The 11867-nt window shown below is 42.2% G+C and overlaps 1 protein-coding gene across 1 annotated transcript in view; it reads right to left on the reverse strand.

Annotated features, from left to right (window-relative positions):
* Positions 1-491: 491 nt before the first annotated feature.
* The window catches only part of phlpp2 (PH domain and leucine rich repeat protein phosphatase 2), a 38224-nt gene continuing 26848 nt past the window's right edge, over positions 492-11867 (reverse strand). Inside the window, exons 8-18 of the mRNA XM_037695843.1 lie at positions 8948-9150; positions 8724-8784; positions 7689-7784; positions 7273-7428; positions 4827-5027; positions 4485-4647; positions 4269-4399; positions 4033-4146; positions 3535-3729; positions 2394-2625; positions 492-1772 (exon numbers count right to left, since the gene is read on the reverse strand). Coding sequence (XP_037551771.1) covers positions 492-1772; positions 2394-2625; positions 3535-3729; positions 4033-4146; positions 4269-4399; positions 4485-4647; positions 4827-5027; positions 7273-7428; positions 7689-7784; positions 8724-8784; positions 8948-9150 — 2833 coding nt within the window. The remainder of the gene's footprint in view (positions 1773-2393; positions 2626-3534; positions 3730-4032; positions 4147-4268; positions 4400-4484; positions 4648-4826; positions 5028-7272; positions 7429-7688; positions 7785-8723; positions 8785-8947; positions 9151-11867) is intronic.

Below are 11867 nucleotides of genomic sequence, written 5' to 3' on the forward strand. Positions count from 1 at the left end.
AGTTCTGAGCTCTTGGAGGTGCTGTCACTCCTCCACACTCCTCGTTCCTAATGCTTGAGCTCTCACACGTGTCGTCTGTTGAAGGCACTTTGTCAAGTTTCAGCCATAGTGCTTCTCTTCAGGAGCTCAGAGACCATGGAACCCCAGGAGAGGAGGTTGATCTTTAATGCACACTTCAGATTGCTTAACTCTCATGGTAAAGGGAAATGCTACTGTCCAAACAACACTGGATATTAGGTCAGACTTGATTTGACAGCTGCATGAGCTGTAAATCTTGTTCACCTCTGTCTTCTTGGATATTTAGAACATGTTCCTTTAGCTCACTTTAATGGCACAGTATCAGTTAATGACTAAATCCTACAGGCTTGGCATGTTCTTACAAAAGATCTGAATGGCAACATTACTGAAATATACCGTATGTATGAACCTCCACTTCCTCAAAATGGCACAATCACTTCTGCAGTCCCATGTGCTGTGACTTCCCACCTGCACTAGAGGGCAGTATCATAAACTTCCTGTTGTAGGATGGCAGCCGGGCCAGGGAGCAGGTTGGAGGCAAATGCAGGTGGTTGTGGATGATCCCATGCAGGATCTTTGAGGGCGGTGGGTGTGGATGGTGTGGAAAAGCCTGGAAGTAGAGTGGTCTGGCCTTTTAGCTGCTCCCTGACTTCCTGCTCTAAACTGGGAGGCACAATCAGCTGGTCTTCTGGGTCCTGCTGTGCAGGGGCAGTGAAGTAACCAGACTTTTTCTTGGGCGCCTCCAGGGCCACCTCAATGAGATTATGGCTGTCCTCTGGGGCAACCACCGAACCGTTGGAAAGCTTCTTCCCAAACAGGCTCGAGGTGGAAGGCGACTTCTTCAGGTCCCCAATCTCCCTCCCACATACAGCCAGAAGGCAGCCATTTGTAGCAGAAATCACCACGCTGTTTTGTCTGCGCACTTTGCCATTGCGATAACCAGAACCTCTGTTTTCAAGATTTAGTTCCTTGGGGCTCTCGGGGGGCCCAGATCGGAGCTGAAAAGCACAGCAGTGAATGTCAACCTCCACTTCTAACTTGCTGCCATTTGAGATAACGCCCTCGAGTGGAGCTTCGTCGTCACTGTCTAAGCCATTGTCAGACTGGTTACTTGAGAAGGTGGCACAAGAGGGCTGACGCTGGAAAACACCTGGGTGACTTCCTGTCCCAGTTGAGCCTGGCACCATGATCCCACACAGTGCAGTAGCAGGGTGTAAGTTGCAGTGTCTCTCTGGACGATGTGCAGAGCCTGAGGACGGGTGTTCGTCTGAAGCAGTGGACCCTGCCTCACTGCCCACCTCCGAGGTCGTTGTCTCACTGTTGAACTCGGTGACAATACCACTGCTGGATGAAATATTCTCTGGATTGTTGAGACATGGGGTCACAGGGACAGGGACAGAAACAGGAGGTGTACCCCGTGGTTCGGTGGTGAAGACATGTGGATCACAAGTGCAACCATCCTCAGTAAAGTGCAGGGACACCACCACAGCTCCAATGTTGTCCTTACAACCATAACTTTGAGCGAGGGTGCAAAGTTTCTTGGCAGCGGCATGAGGGTCTCGCACAGCCTGCACAGTGCGCACGGCCTCCTGGTAGGTCACCTGTTCAAACAGAGCTCGATTCCCCAAGATCAAGAACTCATCCTGGGAACAGAGGGGCTCGGTGTGCACCCGCGGTTTTGGAAGCACCCAGGGAGACAAATAGGAGCCGCCCAGCAGGCGGGAGCAGCACGTCACGCCGCTCACTTTGTTATCCTGTAGAAAAATAAAGCCGTTTCAACTGAATGACACAAAAACCATGAAAGAATATCCATTCATCCAACCATCCATCCATCATCTTTACCCGCTTCTTCCTTTTTGGGTCGTGGGGTCACTGGTGCCCATGTCCAGCAGTTACTGTGTGACTTTATTTTTTATTTTCCAGTGAATATAAAATGGGAATCTCCTCATTCATTCAACCTTTGTTTCTACAGGTTAGTCTCATTGAGTCATGAGGACTCATTTTCAAGAGAGACCAGTTTTAGACAAAGACCATAGACTCATAATGCTGGTGAAGATTCTTAGTCATCCAGGTCACAGTAAAACTTAACTACTGGACTTCTGTTTTGTAGCTGAAGACGTTTCACCTCCCATCAGGGAGGCTTTATCAGTCTCTTCATAATATTCACTAAGCTCTTAAATCTTTTTTCAACTCTCAACTGAACATATTGTTGTTTGTTTGACAACAACAACATTTAGATACCGTAACAAGCTTCCACACTGTCACGAAACAGTCTACAGACAGCTACAGTGTTCAAAATTAAAAGGTGGGTGAAAAAAGATGTTCAAACTGTGAGTCGACCATCTCGGTCAGGGTCAAATTTTAAAATGTATTACCTCTGTTATGATGGCTTTACTGAGTTTAACCCTCTCCATCTCCTCAGTGCAGTTTTCCAAGCTGTAAACCTTTGAGAGCGGTACAGGTCGTCCATCCCGGCACAGCACAGCCTGGCACGTGCCCACATTGGCCACAGTGAGGCTAAAGTGGCCGGCAGGATCTGAAGTCTCACGGTGAATGTAACACAACAGAGCCGAAGCACCAAGTTTCTGGCCAGCCATACCAAGTTTCCTGTCCCACATACAAAAAAAAAAGTCTTGTAGCAAACTCTTGCATTCAAAAGTTGACGATTATGAAGTGCCGTTTGTAAAGTTACAAAAATTAACAGCAGTATTTTGGTTTATTTAGCCTTTCATAAGAATTTTTTTTTTTCAAAGTCATATTTTCACCATGTTATTCATACATTTATAAATGACACAGTTCCCAACTAAATATTCAATGTCCAAGCTAAATATTTAGTTTACAAACTAAATACTTAATTGCAAGTTAAATACTTAGTTAGTAAACTAAATATTTAGGTGTAAATTAAATATTTAAATTCAAAGCTAAATATTCATTTTCAAAACTAACCATTTAATTTCCAAACTAAATATTTACTGTCCAAGCTAAATATTAAAATTTCAAACTAAATATTTAATTTGTAAGATAAACATTTAATTTTCAAAATAAATATTTAATTTGCTAACTAAATGTTTAGCTTTCAAGTTAAATATTTAGGTTAGATAAATATTTAGTTTGCAAATTAAATATTTAGTTTAGGAATTAAATGTTTATCGTAAAAAATTAAATGTTTAGTTTGGAAATTCAATATTTAGCTTGGAAATTAAATGTTTAATTTGCACCTAAATATTTATTTTACTAACTAAATATTTAACTTGCAAGTTAAGTATTTAGTTTGTAAACTAAATATTTAGCTTGGAAATTAAATATTTAATTTGGAACTATGGCATTTATAAATTTATGAATAGCATGGTGAAAATATGACCAAAAAACCCTACTTTTGTCTAATTAAAGGTTAAATAAATCAAAATATTGCTGTTAATTTTTGACTGTGTAACTTTACAAACGGCACCCCATAAACCATTGTTCTGCAAAATAGCAAGTACAACACAGAATGTAAGAAATAAATAGAGTGTAGACCTGTGCGAGGTCAGGAAAGTGTTACACATGTACAAAGTGTCAACACTGGAGTGATGCAGCTCCTCACACAGCACATCTCCCATGGTGCACTGCAGCAGCCGAGGCACTTCCTCATTGCGGTCTCCATCAAAGACACCATAACAAGCTTCCACGCTGTCTCGAAAGTGGTCTACGGCCAGCACAGACACACACAACCTGTACCAAACAACAGATCCACATTAACAAAGAGACGACTCGCGACACATGGGTTGCTCGTGAAGCCAAATAGACAAATAAAAAGTACATCAAATGTACCAAATACATTTTTAAGACGTTTTTGCGATTACAAGGATAAAAGTTCAAGCTGCACATCCCGTAATTGGCTGTGGGAAGACGTTACCTGACAGGCGTGATTAAAACTGACATGCTCTCAGTTTGAGTTTGACTAAATAGAATCTGCATTCAAGCAGCAATGCTCGACGATAAACAAAAGACAAAAACACAAAAAGCAGTACACACTTGTTTCTTTGGCCTCTCATTTCAGCGTAGCCGTGGTTCCACGGAGTAGGCGAAGTCATCGAGTCTCCTGGGGTCACAGCAGGTTTCTGGTCCACTTTCAAAGTGGTAATGTTACTAAAAAGGAGACGATACAGTTAAAAATGCAGCAAAACCAGATTAACGCTGCATGTATATTCTGTAAGCATTGTTACAAATACTTATTGTCTGTTTTAATGTTTCTGGGTCACGTGACTCACCTGAAGAAGTTGAGGGTTTGGTTTTCCAGCGTGAGGCTGCTGTTGCCCATCAGGTCCAGCTCTTGTAGCGTCGCAGGCAACAAATCAGGCAGCTGGATTTCAGTCAGCTCGTTGCAGCTGAGATCTACAAGCTGCATGAAAAAAAAGGCTAACGAGTTAAAACATGCTAAAGACGATCGTCCACCGTTCACACTGGTCTGATGAAACGAGCCTGACCTTGATCTCAGGCAGGTTGAGGATGTCGGGGAAGACAGTTATGTGATTCGAATGTGCTATGAGCGTGTGCAGCCTCTTACAGCTGGACACAGTGGACGGGATCGTCTTTAGCTTGTTGCCACTTAAATTGAGCTCCTCCAGCAGTTCCAGCTTACTCAGCTTACTGAAGACGTGCGCATGAAACATTCAAACACAAAAGAAATGGACGACGACACATCTCATTTACATCACCAGTTCCTTTGATTAGCACAGCTCAATAGGTGATTGTACTTTAAAATGTTTTAGAGAAGGTGTAATAAGAAAAACGTTCCCAGAAAACATAATAAAAGTCAGGCGACAGACCTGGCAGGGAAGGAGAGCAGTTGGTTGTAGGCGATGTGAAGGATCCGAAGGTTCTGGTGTCCAACCAGTACCGCGCCACAGTTCTCACTCAGGTTGTTCCCAGTCAGATAGAGCTCCTGGAGTGTGCTGAGGCTCTCCTCTGATTGGCTGCTGGGAGGAATACTTTCCAGGGCATTGGCGGATGCATTTAAGTATTTTAAGCTATGAACAAATAAATAGAAAATAAATCTATTTTTTGCAAATTGTGAGAATTTTTATTTTTTTTATTTTTCCAGAAAGACAGAGCTGTCAACATTATTAAAGCATTTTCCGCATTTTAATTTTCTGTACTATGTAAATCTTACAATTTCGGTTTGTATTTAAAATTTATATTTATTTTTTTATTTTACTGCCAAAAGACTGAAGAAGAAAAATTAACACATATGCTTCCTATAAGGTTAATGTTTTGTGTTTAAACCCTATTTAAGAAGTTAAACTACTACAATTATATAGTGATATAACGCTTGGGCACATCATAATTATAAATCTTTTATGTCTATAATGTTGTGCAATAATAAGAACTTACCTAGGTGGAAACATTTGCATAACATCTGTTCATTGCAGAAATATAAAGCATAAAATTATGACCCAATTACTCGGTCATTTGGGAAATGGTAATATGGCTTTATACTCTGCCAAAATTCCTGCTTTAAGAAGGAGTCTGTAATTTCAGATTTTGCCAAATTTAATAGAAATGAGGAAAATCAACTTTATGATCAACTTCAGTGAGTTGATTTTTATAATGCAAGAGTCATGTGGTCCAGATCACCACAAAACATTCTCACTAGGGCTTTAATATCAAGCTTAAAGTATTATTACCATAGTTTCTGCCGTACACAGCGCACCCCATAAGTTGCTTCAGTCCAAATATGTTTAATAAAGTGGAAAAAACATAAATAAGTCGCTTCGCCGTATAGGTCGCATCTATCATGCGTCACCGCTGACAACCTGGAAATGTGGGCCAGTGTTGTGGCAAAAATTGATTGGCTGCCAAATGGTGGCCGCGGGAGCGTGCACGGGAGGACTTAAACAAGAATTTAACAAGATTACACCTAAAAACAATTATTTATTTACTCAACTTTATAGTAAAGGTGTGTCTCAGTTCAACTTTACTTAATAAATGCACTTCAATGGTCAAATCAGCTGCATTTTGTCGGGGCGGTGCAGCAAAATTAAGCTGATTTGACGGTTTCTCCAGGTGAGCTAGACGAAGGTGGGAGGCTATGGCAAGCCGACTGTGTCATTAATAGCCACTTTTATGTATTACATGACACAACGGCATGCCTTACTACTCGACTACCATCTAGCGGCTGAAAATGGTAGTGTTGAATATTTTCCATGTCAGAATGAATGAAAACGGTCAGTCAAAAATTGGTTTATAAATATGGGGAAAATCATAAATAAGTCGCAGAGCATGCAAATTATGCAAAATGGTGCAACTTACAGGGCGGAAAATACGGTACCTTCTTTTTATATCCTATGGGTGTCAAATACCTTATTATTATAGAACCGATCATTTTAAAGCATTCACAAACAAGTTTAAAATTATCATCAGGATATCTAAAATGTTTACAATTAATTTCAGTGACATGTGGCGTAAAAACAAGTGGCAGGCAAGACAAAAACGAAAAGCATGTCTCAGTGGATCAAACTTCAAGCAGAGTCACGAAGGCTTGGAGGGCTTTTAAGTTTCTGGATTTCTGATTGTAGAAGAAGAAGTGCTGAGTCACAGAGCTATGTGCTGTGAGCACTGATGAACAATTTCCTTAAACTGCACTTTGACAGTAATTTAAACTTCAGTCATTTTGGTGTAATTGCTGTTGTTAAGTCATTGACTGTGATTATCACATGCTGAACAGCAATTAAAGGCGTCCCTGACCCCGTTAAATGTGAACTTTGACATGTTTTTGTCCGGTGTCACTAAAGAGCAGCTCATAAACAAGATAAGACTGCTGAGATCGTATTGGCTGCGCTCTTTGTCTGCCTGCAATCGTTCATCATTACTCCTGTCAGTCTCCAATGCAACCATCGGTTCTTGTATGTTATGCAGCTCTTAGACATGCCAGGAAATCCATTTATCAGAAGTCACTTTGCTTATGTTTCCACATTAGAAAGAATAAAGTGCATTTGAGTGTTTCAGCAGCTAATGGGTGTTAAGTGATTTACCACACAGGAAATAAGTGAGCAGCTGATGCTCCAGTTAAAATGCTCCCCTGATTTTGACCACAGTGTCTTTACACGATCTACACATCAGTCCCTAAACAATGAGGCACATTACCGTAACTGTCTACGGATCATTACAGGGAACACATGGCCACTAAATGTCTCAAAGTAAAGAAACCAGCTGGTGACAAATTTAGATGCCAGCTTGGGTCAAAATGGCCTTTCATAGAGTTGTTGGACTCACTTTAAGGCCTTGTAAAAAAGACTCTCGGGGAGTTCAGCGAGCTTGTTGTGCTGAAGATCAAGAGCTTCAAGAGGAACATGGTCAAGTAGGTCAGGCACTCTCTGCAAACGATTGTTTCCCACCAGAAGCTTCCTCAAACTCAAGCTGTTCAGCAGTCTGTTTGAAGCCATCAGAGACACGGGAGAGAATAAAAACAAACGATCAGCAAAAAGACAAAAAATATCTGGAAGTGCAGGCTGACACGTTGCTTGTCAGCATTCAGGCTTCAAAGTTCGGTTAGAAATGGCATCCGTGCTTTGCTTTTACTCCTAACCTCTACAACTGAATTAAGATGAAAACTGAATGAAGCTAACGTCAGTGATGTAATGTGAGCGGAGAAGTTTTCAGATTATAGCCAAAAAAAATGCTCTCCTAACCTGGAAGGAAGTTCAAACAGGAGGTTGTGCGTAACATCCAGCATCTCAATTTTCCTGCAGTCACACACCCAGTCTGGGAGGTACTCCAAGAGGTTCCTGTCTCAACACAAGCAACACACAGACAAACACACACACAAACACTCATCACAGTTGGCATTTATCTGTGATTTAAAAAAAAGGACAAAACAGAACTCTTCCAATAAAACAGTTTGAAATTACCGTATTTTCCGCCGTACACGTCGCACCGCCCTATAAGTCCCATCAGTCCAAATATGTCTAATGAAGTGGAAAAATCCATAACTACGTAGCTTCGCCGTATATGTCGCATCTGTCATGCGTCACCGCTGACCACCCAGAAATGTGGACTGGGGTGTGCCAAAAATCGATTGGCTGCCAAATGGCGGCAGTAGGAACGTGCACAGGAGGACTTTAACAAGAATTTAACAAGATTACACCTAAAAACAATTATTTGTTTGCTTGACATTACAGCAAAGGTGTGTCTCAGTTGAACTTTTACTTAATAAATGCACTTTAATGGTCAGATCAGCTGCATTTCACCGGGGCAGCGCGGCAAATGAAGCTGATTTAACGGTTGCTCCAGGCAAGCTAGACGAAAGTGGGAGGCTAAGGCAAGCCGATTGTGTCATTAATAGCCACCTTTACCTATTACATGACACAATGGCATGCCATACTACTCGAGTGCCATCTAGCGGCTGAAAATATTAGTGTTCAATATTTTCAGTCAGAATGAATGAAAATGGTCATATCTCAGTTAAAAATTGGTTTATAAATATGGAAAAAATCCATAAATACGTCGCTTCGGCGTATAAGTCGCAGGGCATGTAAATAATGCAAAAAAAAAAAACGTGAATTATAGGCCGAAAAATACGGTAACATTTGATGTTGAATAGAAAATGGAAAATTTTGCATTAGGAGAGATTTTTATTATTTGATCACTGAGTTTGTACAATTAGGCCTACATGCAACAGTAAAATAAAATAAAATAAGAATAGCATATTCCCAGTCAGAACTCACTGTGAAAGGTCCATGTGTGTCAGCTGGCTTGGGACTGGATAGATGTTGACTGTTGTAAGGCCTGTAGGAAAATAAAGATACCAGGCAGCTGAAACATCTGGACTCTTTTTATTTGATGTGCGCTCATTATTTTGATGCAATTTTACATAAAACACAAAGACGTAGAAGCAAATACGGTAGTAGGTAAGGCAATAATAACAGCTAGCTGATGCTGTCTGACTCACAGTTGCTGCTGGCATGAAGCATGCGCAACGTGAAACCACTGAGTGTGAGAGTCTCCAGCTGGTTCCTCTGGCAGTGCAGAGTCTCCAGGTTGCAGACGGAGCTCAGCTCCAGGGAGTCCAAACAGTTGTCTCTTAAGTCTAGCTGGGTCACCTGGCTTAGTGGCTCTAGACTCTCACTTGTAACCCATCGAAGGCCATTCAGTCTGCATTGAAGAAAAAAAAACACGAAAAAAATAGTCCAAACCGCAAGAATTGCAGAAAAATACAATAATTATTAATAATAATAATATAATATATATAATAATGTATTCCTTGCCGTACACAAGCATGAAGAAAAAAAACACGTTGCACTCAGACTCACCCATCAGCCACAGCATTATGACTCGTATAAATGGGTAACACTATTTCTGTTAGAACAAAGTCATGTTATCCCTGGTTTTCACATGGATGACACTTTGGCACCTGCCGCCCACCTAAGCATTTTTGCAGACCAGTCACCTCCCACATGCAAATTCCCTTCTGACTTTAGTTGTACTGCAGTGGGTTTTGCAAAAAGAAGTCTACTGTGGTCCTGAATAACAAAATAAATAAATACATTCTGAGGTGTTCTCTAGACACAAGTAAATTGAAACCAGATCGCATCTGTGTGAAGCAAACGTTTAAAGCTCTCACTTGACAGTCCAAAAGGCTCAAAGAAAACTGGTGAGAGATGTGTTGCTGCTTTATTTTAGTAGAGTGGTCATAATGTTATGGCAGATGTGTGTAGCCAACCAAGGTGAGTATAACTTTTGAGTGCATGGCTTAGATCAAGTCTCACTGTGATCCTATAAGTCATGTTAATAAACAATAACTCCTCTTTTATGGGAAGGGCCAGCCCACTGTTCCATCACAGATGCACCTTGTCCCTATAAACACAACCTGCTGCAGCAAAACCACAACGCCCAAGACTGGATCATTATCTGGTTGTGGTTGGAGTGGTTGCTGGTTTAATCTCCAATGCTGTAGTAAAGCAGTGAGAACAGCTTTCTTCTCACTCACTTCCTGCTGCAGAGGTGCTCCTGAGCAAGGCTCTGCAAACACAACTGTTCATGTGGAGCTGCTAACGGCAGCAAAAACAATTAGCATGACTTCAGTTAGCAGCGTCTGCCATGATCAGCAATCTCTGCTTGCCCCATTCTGCTTAAGTCTCTGCCCCTTTATGCCTTTATCACTTCCTCTGTCCCCTACATCACTCACAGCCCCTCGTGTCATGTTTCTGCACCTCTTTGTCATATGCTGTTTTTCCCTGCCTCTTCATGTCATGTTTTCTTCCGTCATTAAGCCACGCCCCTGTCTGCGCTTTCAGCTCATCAGCCCTGATTCACTGCACCTGTTTTTGGCCTTATTTAAGAGCTCCACTTTCACTTGTCCAGTGCCAGATTATTAAACCTCTCATGGTCCCTGATTTTCAAGCCATTCATAGTTTCATGCCTGAACCTCAAGCCTTGTGTTTTGGCTAGGACCTCACGCCTGCCTCTTGGATTTATCTCTCTGCCTGCCGCTCGTCTGGTTTTGCTCTGCCCTTCTGACCCTGGTACGACAACTTTTTCTGGCCCTTTGACTCTGGATTTTTGATTACCCCTTGCATCTGTTTAAAGAACTCTGACTCCCCATGCTTGACCCCTGCCTTGCCTTCTGGATCACAACCCTACCTCTTCTGGATCCTCTCCCTGGCTGCAGCTGCAATTATAAATAAAACTGTTTTCATTATTTTACCCTTGTGTCTTGTCATTCTGAATCCAAAAGCCTGGTTTTGTGACAGCGTCTTCCTCTCTGGGTCGCTGGTGCCCACGTCCAGCAGTCACTGTGCATCACAGGGACACAGAGACAAACAACCATTCACTCTCTCACTCACTCCTAGAGACAATTTAAAGTTACCAATCAGTCTAACATGCATGTTTTTGGGCTGTGGGAGGAAACCGGAGTACCCGGAGGAAGCCCACGCATGCACAGAGAGAACACACAAACTCCACCCAGCAAACTTCTCGCTGAGAGGCCACAGCTCTACTAACTGTGACAACTTTGAAAAGGTAATTAGTTACAAATACAAGTTACTCCATTTAAACTGTTATTGTGTTGTAACGATCTCAGCCATTGTATGATTGTAATGTAACTTACTGGCATTCTGTAAATACAGATTTAAATTTTGAATAAATGTTAACTGCGGTGACTGTGGCAGTTAAATGTTTTCAAATGTTTAAAATTGGCCGAGATGATTTTAGGCAGCATGGAGGCGCAGTGGTTAGAGCTGTTGCCTCACAATGAGAAAGTCGTAGGATTGCCTCCAGGACTTTCTGTGTGGAGTTTGCATGTTTTTCTTGTGCTCTTGTGGCTTTTTGTCCAGATATTCCAGTTTCCTCCCACAGGCCAAAAACATGCATGTTAAGCTGACTGGTAACTCTAAATTGTCCCTAGGTGAGAAAGAGAGAGAGAGAATGGTTGTTTGTCTTGTTTGTCTGTGTGAGTCCCTGTGATGGACTGGAGACCTGTCCAGGTGTCCCTGTGATGGACTGGAGACCTGTCCAGGTGTCCCTGTGATGGACTGGAGACCTGTCCAGGTGTCTCTGTGATGGACTGGAGACCTGTCCAGGTAATAATAATAATAATGTCATCACTGTATTTTTCCATTCAATGGCAAAATTAGTCTCTGAATTTAACCCATCCTCCACCAGGTGGTGCAGTGGGCGGCTATTGAAGGCACCTGGGGGGCATTTTGGGGATAGGGTGTGCTGCCCAGAGACACAACGAGGTATGCAGTGACCGGGGATCGAACCTGGGACTTTCGGGTCCTGAGCCAGCTGCCCTGCCTCTACACCATCTCAGCTCCCATGTGCCCCTGTGATGGACTGGAGACCAGTCCAGGTGTCCCTGTGATGGACTG

This window comes from Nematolebias whitei, chromosome 2 (genome assembly GCF_014905685.2).
Source record: "Nematolebias whitei isolate Nwh7 chromosome 2, NemWhi1, whole genome shotgun sequence".
NCBI classification, from domain to species: domain Eukaryota; kingdom Metazoa; phylum Chordata; class Actinopteri; order Cyprinodontiformes; family Rivulidae; genus Nematolebias; species Nematolebias whitei.